The sequence below is a fragment of the Bos javanicus genome, chromosome 12 (genome assembly GCF_032452875.1).
Source record: "Bos javanicus breed banteng chromosome 12, ARS-OSU_banteng_1.0, whole genome shotgun sequence".
Classification (NCBI taxonomy): Eukaryota; Metazoa; Chordata; class Mammalia; order Artiodactyla; family Bovidae; genus Bos; species Bos javanicus.
Window position 1 is genome coordinate 19,173,105 of NC_083879.1, and position 13,179 is coordinate 19,186,283.

At 42.9% G+C, this 13,179-nt stretch overlaps 1 protein-coding gene across 1 annotated transcript in view; it reads left to right on the forward strand.

Annotated features, from left to right (window-relative positions):
• SETDB2 (SET domain bifurcated histone lysine methyltransferase 2) overlaps positions 1-13,179 on the forward strand; it is a 76,642-nt gene that overhangs the window by 53,104 nt on the left and 10,359 nt on the right. Inside the window, exons 13-14 of the mRNA XM_061434416.1 lie at positions 5,157-5,264; positions 10,725-10,858. Of these exons, the coding sequence (XP_061290400.1) occupies positions 5,157-5,264; positions 10,725-10,858 (242 nt within the window). The remainder of the gene's footprint in view (positions 1-5,156; positions 5,265-10,724; positions 10,859-13,179) is intronic.

Genomic DNA, 13,179 nt, shown 5'->3' on the forward strand with positions numbered 1-13,179 from the left:
TCACAATATGTCTTTCCATTAACAGGGCTGTCTCTCCAATTAGCCACATCTTTTATGAATTTCAAAAATGCCCAACAATTTTTGTCAGAACTTTGGGTCCGGTCTATTCCTGCGTTGGTTTTTGTTTTGTTTTTGTTAATACATTTTTAAAATGGACTATTATTGGTATACTGGCTTCCTGGGTGGCTCAGTGGTAAAGAACCCACGTGCCAATACAGGAGATGCAGGTTCAATCTGGGGATCAGAAGGATCTCCTGGAGAGGAAATGACAGCCTGCTGCAGTGTATGCTTGCTTGCAGAATCCCATGAACAGAGGAGACTATAGTCCACAGGGTTGCAAGAGTCGGATGTGACTTAGCAACTAGACAACATAATTGATATACACAAACACTATTGATTTTTTTTTAACTCATCCAAAAATCTTGCCAAATTCTTGCATCTAAAAATCAGATTTACTTGGATATTTTATTTGGGCAGTCCTCATCTATAAATGAAGACTTTTTTTTCCTATAAATTTTTGGGCCTCTTAATTTCTTTTTCTTATTTTACCACATTTTTCTAGAACATTTGTTATACTGGTGATTAGAAGCATTTTAGTGAGCCTTGATTGTTCTTATATTACTGGGATGCTTCTAGGTTTTATCATTAAATTTGTATTTAAGTTTTTAATACTTCCAATTTATTAAAATTAGATAGCTCCCTTTTATTTTTAGTTTTCTACAAGTTAAAGTATTGAATATTATGAAGCGCTTTTTTCTGCATCTATTGTAATGATCTTCTGGGTTCTTTCCCTCTCTTTCTCTGGGCATGCACAATGCTAGATGCTTTCTTTTTTTATATACATACTTTGACTTTCTTAAATCTCAAACTTACAGAAAAGTTGCACGTACAGTACAAAGAATCTTTTTTGTTGGAACTGATCAAAGAACTATTCACATATTGAGATACAGGAAAGTCATTCTGGCTTATACATGAGTTAACTTGAATTTTATGCTAACTAAAATAGTCTTTCTGTGGCCTATCAAATATACATTGTACATCTGCTTTATTTGTTAGAGATAAGGGGACATTGACCAGAAGTAAAAAAAGTCCATGTTAAAAATAAAGATTAAATGCCTCTCTTCCTGGCATGCCAACACAGGTCCTTCGTTGATGATAAACCTCCCTTCCCAGGTACCAAGGTCCTACTGACTCACTGCGTATGTGCTGGTCTGTTCTTTTTCTTCTTCTTTTTTTTAAAAATAATTTTGAAGAAATGTAACGCTGACTTGTTTAATGTTCTTTGTTCTAACAAGGTATAAAACTGTACTAGAAACAGTGTTTCTGCGGAGCAGTTTCTTAGAGTAATCTGGGAAATGGACTTCCAGGCTAGGCCTTCATTTGGCTCAAATCCATTCTTATTATAGATTGTTCGTTGATTATTTTCATTGACAGAACCATTGGAAATTGAGACACGATATATTATCTTTCCTGAACACTTAGTGTGTCTTTTTTACAAACAAGGATATTTACATAATCACAATGTAACCATCAAAATCAGGGATTCAGCATTAATATATTACTATCACCTGATCCTCAGACCACTCAGGTTTCAGGTTCAAGTGTCCCAATAACTTTCTTTATAGCAGAAGATTCTGATATGTTTGGTTTTCATGTCTCAAGTTTTCTCCTTTTAATTTGTTACTATAAGGTATGTGCTTGTTTATTTTATGCTGTTAAGCCATTCTGAGAATAACACTATTTGATTGTGATGTTTATCCTAATATACTCTTAATGTTCATTTTGTATGTTCAGTTAACCCTGTTGGTACAATTTACATTAAAAAGCACTCATTTTAAGTGTACAGTTCAGAGAGTATGAATTCACGTATTTGCCAATGTAACCGCTACCACCATCAAGATGTAGAACATTTCCGTTACCCAAGAAGGTTCTCTCATGCCTCCTTGTAACCACTTCCCCCCCAGCCCCAGCACCTCTAGGTTGAACCTGTCTTTCTCATCTCATATGAAAGGAACCAGTATGTATGCTTTGTGTCTGGCATCTTTTGCTCATTAACAGTCTTTGGAGATTCTTCCATGGTGTTTCTTGTATCTGTAATTTGTTCCTTTTTAGTTCTGCATAGTATTCCATTGTATGGATCTGTCCTAATCTGTTTATTCATTCGTCTGTTGATAGACATATGTATTATTTTCATTGTGGGGCTATGCTGTGTGCTGTGCTCAGTTGGTTCAGTCGTGTCCATCTCTTTGCAACTCTATGGACTGTGGTCCGCCAGGCTCCTCTGTCCATGGGATTCTCCAGGCAAGCATACTGGAGTGGGTTGCCATGCCCTCCTCAGGGAATCTTACCAACCCAGGGATGGTACCTGCTTCTCTTCTGTCTCCTTCATTAGGGTGGGTCCTTTACCACCAGCACCACCTGGGAATTTTAAGATAACTCTGCTGTGCACATCTGACTGTGTGTCTTCATGTAGGCATGTTTTTTGTGTATTATATCACTAGTTTATTTTTTTAGATTCCACATATAAGTGATGACAAGTACTGTCTTTGACTTCTTTCACTAAGCATAATACCTTCCACATCCATCCATGTTGTTGCAGATGGCAAAATTTCATTCTTTTTTATGGCTGAAGAGTATTCCATTGTGCGTTTGTGTGTGTGCATACTAAATATATACATACATACATACATATATATGTGTGTGTGTATATATTATATATACATATAGGAGCTTCCCTAGTGGCTCAGATAGTAAAGAATCTGCCTGCAGTGAGAGAGACTCGAGTTTGATCCATGGATCTGGAAGATTCCCTGGAGAAGGAATCTTCTGAAGTGGCTACCCACTCCAGTATTCTTGCTTGGAGAATTCCTGGACAGAGAAGCCTGGCGGGCTACAGTCCACGGGGTCACAAAGAGTCACACACCGCACATCTTTATTTTCCATCCATCTGTTGATGGACACTTAGTCTGCTTCCACACTTTGGCTATTGTAAATAACACTGTTGTGAACATTGTGGTATGTGCATCTTCTTGAATTTGTGTTTTCATTTTCTTTGGATGCATACCCAGGAGTGGAATTGCTGGATCATATGATAGTTCTGTTTTTAGTTTTTTTGAGGAACCTCCATATTGTTTTCCATAGCAGCTGTACCAACTTACATTCCCACCATCCATGCACAGGGTTCCCTTTTCTCAACATCCTCACCAACATTTATGTGCAGTCTTCTTGATGACAGCCATTCTGACAGGTGTGAGGCGACATCTCTTTCAGGTTTTCATTTGCCCTTCTCTGATGATCAGTGATACTGAGCATCTTTTCATGTGCCTTTCGGCCATCTGCATGTCTTCTTTGGAAAAATATCCATTCAGATCTTCTGCCCATCTTTTAATCAGGTTGTTTTTTGATCTTCAGTTTTATGAGCTGTTTGTATTTTAACCCCTTACTGGTCATATCATATGCAAATATTTTCTCCCACTCAATAGGTTGTCTTTCTGTCTTATTGATGGTTTGTTGATGCAAAAGCTTTTAAGTTTAATTAGGTCCCATTTGTTTATTTTTGCTTATATTTTCCTTGCATTTGGAGATAAAAAAGAATACTGCTTTTTGTCAAAGAGTGTCCTGCCTGTGTTTTCTTCTAGGAGTTTTATGGTGCCCCATCTTACACTTAGGTCTTTAATCCATTTTGAATTTATTTTTGTGTATGATGAGAAGATGTTCAAATTTCATTTTTTAACATGTTGCTGTCCAATTTTCCCATCACTGCTTATTGAAGAGACTGTCTTTTCTCCATTGTATATTCTTGCCTTCTTTAAATGTGGACATACACTTTTATTTCTTGAGTGAATACCTAGAAGAGGAATGCTGGGTCATAAAGTAAGTGTATGTTTAACTTTAAAGGTGACTGCATTATTTTACACTTCTACCAACAATGTGTAAGTATTTCATTTGCTCCATACCGGCATTGACACTTGGTTATTTTTCAGTCTTTTTAATTCTAACCGATCTGGTGAGTGTGTACTGGTATCTCATTGTGGCTGTGGCTGCGGGTTACCGGTTTTGAGCATCTTTCCATGTGCTTATTCACCATTTGTAACTCTTCTCTGAAGTGTCTGTCCAGATCTTTTGGCCATTTTTAATTGTATTGTCTTATTGAGTGGCAACAGTTTTTCCTATACCCTAGATATACGTTTTTTGTCAGGTATATGAATTGCAAATATTTTCTCCCAATTTCTGGCTTGCCTTTCTTTTTTCTTAGCAATGTCTTTCAAAGAGCAAAAACTTTTAATTTTGATGAATTCCAACTTTTTAACTTTTAAAAATATTTATCTATTTATTTGGCTGTGTTGAGTCTTGGTTGCAACATGTGAAGTCTCTTTTTGCAGCGCATGGGCTTAGTTGCTCCATGGCATGTGGTATCTTAGTTCCCTGACCAGGGATCAAACTCATGTCCTCTGCATTGGAAGGTGGATTCTTAACCACTGGACCACCAGGGAAGTCCCGACCAGCTTGACAACTTTTTTAGAGTTTCTGCTTTTATTAGAAATCTTTGCCTATGTCAGGTCAGAATGTTTTTCTTATGTTTTTCATGCGCTTTATAAATTAAATACTGTAATGTTGGTCTTTCATTAGGAAGTAGTTTGGATTCTTTTGGATCCAAAAGCTCTTAGAAACTCGAGCCAACCTGAATACATAAGAGGCTTTGTGAGTTGCAGAGCCCCTCTGTGGCTCCTAAAGGCAGCTCCAGAGGCAGGGCCAAGAAACAGGAGCTGAGAAGCCCTTAGGAACCTGGGGTGTCCTGACTAGCCCTCATTTTTTGTTTTCCCTCTCTCAGTAGACTGGCTTTCTCTTCTCTGACTGTGTGCCTCAGAGCCTATTTAACTTTCCTAGAATAGGAACTTTGGTTGGCCCAGCTTGGGATCTGGGCCTTGACCAAGTCCAGTTAGCCACTGAGGGTCAGGGTTAGGCAGTGTGAAACATGCCCGGGGATCAGGACTTTTCCCAGAGAAAAGCTGGGTGGCTTGAGGTCTGCTCACACACCCCGAAAGTTTGTCAGCTTCCATTCCTGGTGAACACTTTTTTGGTACCATTTTCTGACTTGTAGCTCTCAACATTTCTTTGTACATAATCTGGATTGTTTTTCTTTTCCCAATCTGCAGCTGTATTCCTCGGCACTTGTGGAATGTGAGGACTATGATCCATCTAATAATGATAGAAATTTTGATGTGGAATCAGTAAAGAAAGAAATCAAGAGAGGAAGGAAGTTGGTAAGTATGAATGATTTTCTTAGAAAGATGAACAAACCCTTGGGGATGCCTTCAAAAAAAAGTCTATTTGATTAATAAACCAGGGATACAGATGTATCTTGGAAAGCTGAAAGAAGTAGGATCTGTATTGGAAACTTACATTCAATTGAATATATTAATATTTTAAAATAAGCTACAATGTATTTCATCAGCAAAGTATCAATAGATAACAAGTCAGAATGCTTTGGCTAAAAGTAGAAGGAACTCTAGCTGAGACTGGCTTTTAAAAAAAGAATGCTCATTTTCTCACTTAGCCAGAGGAAAAATTGGCTTCACCGTTGGTTGATTCAGGGGCTCAATGATGTCATCAAGGGCCCATCATCCTTTTCACCCTGCTGTCCACAGCATCAGCTGGTCCCTTTGTGATCTTAGGGTGGCCACAGGCAGCTGCTGAAGCATCAGGCTTTCGTCTTCCTGTCTATAAAAAGTTCTTCCCCAAGCATGGCCTAAGAGCCCTCCTGAAAGCTGAGTTAGGCCGCATTTCTCTTTCTGCACCAATTGCTAGAGGCGACCGTTCGTAATCAGGATCTACCCTTGGAGCTGGGGTCAGCTCCCTGGGAAGGAAGCACCCTGGGCAGTTACCCTCCCGGGGCTGCTGCAGGAGACTCCCCCAGTGACAGCACCCTTCACAGCTTAGACAGCAGTACAGTAAGCATAAGCACTGACACGCTCAGCACCACCACAACCCACAGTCAGGTTAGTGATCCAGAAAACATTCTTTGAGTCCTTGTGCGATGTCAGCATATACGGGGGCAGTTTCCGCAGCACCCGATGCACTTTGAGATGTGCCTGCTCTGGGCGCTCAGTGAGCAGGCAGCTCAGCACAGCTGGGGCTCAGGAAGCCTTCTGCGCTGGGGGTGGGGCTGAAAATGAAGACGGGGAATTCCAGAGAGAGGGGACAGGGCGTGCAAAAGCTTATGGAAGGCCGGAAAGAAGATGCGGTGTGTTCATAGAACCACAAGCATAGGACTCTCCCTGGCATTCTCTTTACTGACCTCACAGAATTATACAGATGTAATAGAAGGTGTGAGGCCACTCCCTTGCCCTTAGACGGTGAGTTGACTCCGGTTTCCACTGGAACAGCAAAGCCGCAGTAAGCGTCTTTGTGCATTACCCTTATGTGCTGGTGTGAGGGGTACTGTGCGGCACAGTCCCAGAAACAGCTGAGTCAGAGAGAGTTCCCTTTAAAATCTTTGAAACGTGCTGACAAAATGACCCCCAGGAAGACTATACCACTTTATACATCTGTTCTTCGTGGATGAAAGAGCGCTTCTCCCAGCCCTAGACAAAAATGAGTGTCACAGACCTTGTTGATTTTTGCCAGTCTCACCAAGTTCTACATTGCGTTTCCCCAACCCCTGGAGAAGCTGACCATTTCCCCTCCTAAGTCACTGTCCTGGCCTCCCGGCTAGCCCAGCTGCAGCGGCTCTTCCGTGATCTGTGGCCACGGCCCAGCACAGCCGTCACTCCCCTGCGGCCCTCCCCGCCCCACCGGGCGCCCTCCGTGCTCACGGAGCAGAACCCCTCCCTGGGGAAGCACGTCTGTATGATGTCTGCAGGAGCTCAGTAGTGCTGGCAGCCCAGCAGTTAACCCGAGAAAACCCACAGATGTTCTCACTGATCTTAGATTCACAGCCATAAACTTCAAACAGACCGTCAGCACTTCACCCTCCGCACGAACTGATTCATGTCCTCTCATCTGTCTTTTAAGTCTTGCCCCACCCCAACTTCTCATTCCCAAGATGATGACTCTGCCTGTTGGGTTTTGGTGTTTTGTTTTTTTTTTTTAATATTTATTATTTATTTATTTGGCTGCACCGGGTCTTATTTGCACCGTGTGAACTGTTAGAGCATGTGGGATCTAGTTCCCCAGCCAGAGATCAAACTAGGGCCCCCTGCTTTGGGAGCTTGGAGTCTTAGCCACTGGACCACCAGGGAAGTCCTGGTTCTGTTTTTCTTTTTGATAAGACTTTAGTTTTAGGTTCACAAAAAAACCTGAGGGGACAGTACAGAGAGTTCCCATATCCCACCCCACCCTTTATCAACACCACCCCCCTCGAGAGGGGACATTTGTTACAACTGATGAACAACACTGATACATCAGAAACACCTGGAGGCCATCACTGAAGTTAGGGTACTCTCCTGGTGGTATACATTTCTTTGCCTGATTCTTACCGAGAAGGTGGAAGCGATTAGTCAAGAACATCTCCCAAATACTCCACCCCCCTGTCCCCAGACCTCCAGCCTGTCAAAGCTAACCCTGCACCTGGGCTTTGGAGCCGCTGCCCCCCACCCGCTCCCTGAGGACTAGGCTCTTGCATTTTCCTCCCCTGCCCCTTCATATCAGCGTCCCCTCTTTCTACTTGATTATTCCCATCAGCATATAAACATGATCAACTGATCATGTCTTCTTTTAAAAAAAAATCCTCCCTCATACACCAAAAGCTGGTCAGTTACAGGGTCACTTGTCTGACTTAGGTGACCTTCCGGCAGGACCCTCACACCGGTCCCTGCCCTGCATCTTGCAGCACTTCCTTCTTCTCACGTCCCGGACATACTCTGCTGGGATGTCTTACCTTTCAGGCTGCTTCCCAGGTGCCTGGGCTGTTTTTCCTCCTCTGCTCACCCTCTGTGAGGTTTGGAGTGCCCAAGGCCCTGTCCTGGGTTCCTTCATCAATCTGAACAGCCTTCCTCCATGACCTCATCCAGTTCCCGTGGCTTCAGGACCACTCTTATCCCTGGACTCTTTTTATCTCCAGCCCTGAAGACCAGCCTGACATACTTAACCTGGATGTCTAATTGCATCTCCCGTTAAACTGGCCCAGAAAAAAACTAGTTCCATCCCCTGCACATACCTGCACACGGTCCATCCACAGCTGTCTGCTTCTCCTCTGCAAATAGCATATCGCTTGTCCACCATCATCTGCTCCGCAGCCCCAGCCCAGCATCAAGCCCATTAGCATCACCCTATAGATCTTGTGCCCTCCTCTTCTCTCTCACCACCACCCATCCACCAGGGTGGGGTTTGACCCACTCTCTCAGATGGTTGTTGAACACTGTGGATACCTGTCCCGCTTTTCTCTCCCGCCCACCCCTCCCATCCCATCCTCCACACAGCTGCCAGAACAGCGTCTTTACGCGTGTTTATGCTCCCCTTGCACGAAGATAAAACTGCAGCTCATCACTGTGGTTCATAAGGCCCATATGTCCAAGCCCTCAGTTGCCCCCTGGATCTTAGCTCAGACTCTCCCCCTTGCGTCCCCTCTGTTCCAGCAACACTACCCGTCCCTCTTGTAAGCTGGCCAGTACGGAAGCTCATTTCTGTCACAAGAACACAGGCCTTCTGCTGACGATGTCCTTACCTCTGCTTTGATGTAGACTAGGAGCCCTTATAATGTCACCCCTTTAGGGAGGCCCTGTGTATCACTGACCACCCAGTTTGAAATAGGGAACCAGAGACACTCTATCACTTGGCCTTAATTCTCTACAAAGCATATGTCATTGTTTTAAAGTTGGCTTTATTTGATCATTGTCTGTCTCCACCACAAAGTTTACTTCATAATGGCAGGTACCTTATCCACTCCTGTTTCCCTTGTCCTAGAAGAGAGCCTGCCAGGTCAACAGGGACTCCGTGGTCTTTCGGTGAGGCAGTGTTTATTGTTCAGTTGCTAAGATGTGTCTGACTCTGTGACCCCATGAATTGCACACCAGGCTCCTCTGTCCTCCACCATCTCCTGGAGTTTGCTCATGTCCATTAAGTTGATGATGCCATCCAACCACCTCATCCTCTGTCGCCCCCTTCTCCTGGCCTCAATCTTTCCCAGCATCAGGGTCTTTTCCAATGAGTCAGCTCTTCGCATCAGGTGGCCAAAGTATTGGCGCTTCAGCATTAGTCCTTCCAATGAATATTCAGGGATGATTTCCTTTAGGATTGACTGGTTTGATCTCCTTGCTGTCCCAGGGACCCTCAAGAATCCTCTCCAGCACCACAATTAGAAATCATCAGTTCTTCAGCACTCAGCCTTCTTTTTGGTCCAGCAGTCACATCTGTACATGACTATTGGAAAAAACCATGGTTTTGACTGTGTGGACCTCTGTCGGCAAAGTGATGTCTCTGCTTTCTAAAACGCTGTCTAGGTTTGTCATAGCTTTCCTTCCAAGGAGCAAGCGTCTTCTGATTTGATGTTTATTAGCTGTTTGTATTTCTGGTGTGATTTGCCTCTTCCCGTTTTTCTGTGGGTTGGTAGATTCTTAACCCGTTTTCAACTATGCAGCAAACAGTCTTCCTTTTTTCTTTTTATGGTATCTTATCACCTTAAAGGTGGCGCTTACATTTTCTTATGTAGTCAGATCAGTCTTTTTCTTTGTGGCTTCTGAGTTTCCTGCCTTGCTTAGACAGCCTTCCTCACTTCAGTACTATACTTTTTTTCTTTTCTCATATTTTCCAGATTTCAGTAGGTTTTTAAAAATAACCTATTTTTTATATAAAGCCTTATTCCACATGAAATTTATTGAGAAATATATTGTGAGGTAGGGATCTTACTTCTTTTCTGTGCATCTAGTTAGATGCCCCCCCAACGTTAAACGATCATTCTTTGTACTCTGACTTCACATCCTGCCTTCCGCACAATCTAATTGCTCTCCCATATTTGCATTTTGTTTATTTAGAGTTGTGTGTGCTGCTCTTGGGATACTGTGTGAGCTTTCTCCTGTTTTGCTAGGTGGTTACCTTGAGCTTGTACTTCGTGCAGCCAGAGCGTGATATAAACCAGCCTTGGTCATGGCTCAGATTCCCCGAAACGGTTAGGTTTCTGTCCTTCTAGCCATCTCTACCCCACCTTCCTATCAGGCCAATAGACTAATACAGAGGCAAGAGATCAAATGAATTGAAGTAAGGAAAAAACTTACTCTTCAGAAGGTTTTTTATGTTTGTTTTTTTTACATTTTTGGCCTTTCTGCATAGATGCCAAAGAGGTTTCCCTTCCTTTCTCTCATGTCTCCTCAGTCAAGCGTCTATAAGACACGCGCTGTTATCCCCAGGGAAGAATGCAGGTCCAGGAGAGGGGAAGGAGCCTGCTAGAGATGGCACAGCTGTTAGGGCACCCCCTGGAGCTGCCCTTGGCCACAGGCTCAGTGTCACCTACAGAACCTCTTGCCTAGAGCCAGGCAGTGTTGCTAGCCCAGCTTTTTAAAAATCTCTTAAAGAGAGGGGACAGGATCAGATCATTATAAAACATTCCAGTTAGCTGAGGTTGTGCTGAAATTCCAAAACGAGCAGCCAGATGTCAGGACCCAGTGTTTGTAACTGAGGACATGAGGGCAGCCAGCTTAAAAATAGCACTTGATGACCTCTTGCCTTTTAATTTTCAACAAAAACTCTGAAAAAGCAGGTGCTTACTCAGTAAATCTCCTCTTCTGTAGAAATGCACGTTTTGCGGGAAAAAAGGAGCCACCGTGGGATGTGACTTAAAATCCTGTTTCAAGAATTACCACTTTTTCTGTGCCAAGAATGACCACGCAGTTCTGCAAGCTGATGGACGTACAGGAATTTATAAGTATTTAATAAAACTGTTGTAAAGCCACATTTGGGGGAGGGGTGGATTGGAATATGGAATGGTTAGATTAAGAGAAGACTTTTTAAAGCTAGTTTTATACAAATTCTTTCCAAGTAGGAATGTGGTTTGGGAGATGCCCAGTTAGGAACCTGACTTCAAAAGACCATCCCTGGCTTCCCAGGTGGCTCAGTGGTAAAGAACCCACCTGCCAGTGCGTGAAAGTGGGTTCAGTCTCTGGGTCAGAAAGATCCCGAAGGAGGGCAGGGCAGCCACTCCAGTATTCTTGCCTGGAGAAAGAATCCCACGGACAAGAGGGCCTGGCGGGCTACAGTCCACAGAGTCACCAAGAGCTGAACACAACTTAGCGACTAAACAGTAACAATAGTTGTAAGAAGGAAAGCAGGGTTGGTTTTGTCTGGAGTTTGCTCTCCCTGCACCGTGTCTTTCCTGGTAGAAAGTGCTGCTTGTCATAGGGGCGCAAGTGACCTAACAGGTGGCCACAAGGATGGGAACCAGTCCACACTCGCTCTTGTCTGCAAACAGGAAGGAGCCTTCTTAGTCACAGGTCCCCACTATACCATCTTGTCTCCAAATGGATGCATTTTCCCACTAATGTCACCACCCTCTTCACTATAGCCTCTGAAAATGACAAACTAGGCAGCAAGTACAGTTATCAGACATCAAGTCCTTGAAGAAAAACTTGTTTTGTCTTTCAGTTATTCTGTCGTGTTAATTTTTACACAGTGAGGCGTATTTCAAATCTACTACAAGTGTATTTGTTTTACCCGGAGAAACTTGATCTTCCTTCTGATGAAAGATGTCAGTTAAGTCATTATACAGTTTAGTCAGAGGAAATCAGTAAGCCAGTTGTTAATTGATTCAGGTCATTGTAAGTGAACTCTTTCATATATAGATGCAGTGTAGAATATGTTATATAAAGGTGAAGAAAGTTATATAATGGTCTTAACAGTTTTGACCTTTTTAATGTTATGAGATGGAGTAAAACAGAGACTGATGGTCTAGCGTGGACAAGCCAGGGAGACACCTGTCACTTCTTTGGGGGCATGTGAATAGATTCTGATCGAACCGGACATTTTATTTATTTTCGCTGTGCTGGGTCTTCGTTGCTGTGCACGGGCGTTCTCTAGCTGTGACGATGGGGGGCCACTCTCGAGTTGCTGAGACGGCTGCTCTTTGCGGTGGCCTCTCTCGTTGCAGAGCTCGGGCCCCGGGTACACGGGCTCTAGGGCACAGGCTCAGTAGTCGTGGCACACAGGCTTAGCTGCCCCTCAGCATGCGGACTCTTCCCAGACCAGGGATCGAACCTGTGTTCCCTGCACTGGCGGGTGAATTCTTTATCACTGGACCACCAAGGAAGTCCTGGACATTTTAAAGTTCAGTGAAATACATACATTTTTTTCAGTCACAGTATCTGAATAATAGGATCAGTGTTAAGAGGATTATTATTTTATAGTTGGGAGTATAGCTGATTTACAGTGTTGTGTTAGTGTGAGGTGTACAGAAGTGATTCAGCTCAGGCTTTCTCAGACTCTTTTCCATTACAGGTTGTTACAGAATAGTAAGCAGGGTTCCCTGTGCTCTACAGTAGGTCCTGATGGCTATCTGTTGTATATATAGTAGTATATATATGCTAATCCCAAACTCCTAATTTATCCCTCCCAGAGGGTTACTTTTAATACGATTTTTTAAGATCTATTACATTCCTAAATGATATTTTAAAATTCCATATGGAGGGTAGACTCCCCCACCCCCAATTTTATCAAAATCTTCCAACACTAACTTTATAACCCACTTACTTTATGCCAGGAATACTTCAAAGTACTTTGCAAAGATTAATTCATTTAAAACTCATATAATAGCCCAGTAAGGTAGATACTGTTATTCCCATACTATTATGAGGAGACTGAGGCCCTGAGGGACAGTGATTTGTACCCAGGCCACACTTTTGGCAAGTAGCAGAGCTGGGCTAAAGGGCTCCAGAGGCTTTGCTCTTTGCCACTACATCCTCTTTAAGCTTAGGGGCCATATATGCCAAAATATGGGCAAACCTAACATTCCAAAAAGTCTAAAGTAATTTATAAAATAATTTGACTTCTGATTTTACAAGTTCCATAGGTATTTTCTTGCTTGAGACTAGACAGGAAATGTATGAATATGTTAATTTTATATTTTTTATATTTGATTTACAGAGAAACCCATGGGTTGTAATATTCTTTCACTTTTATTACTTACCTTCCCAAAGAGCTTGTTTTATTATGACTTCTCCAAAGTCCTGAAACACCCACTGTGAAAGACTATTA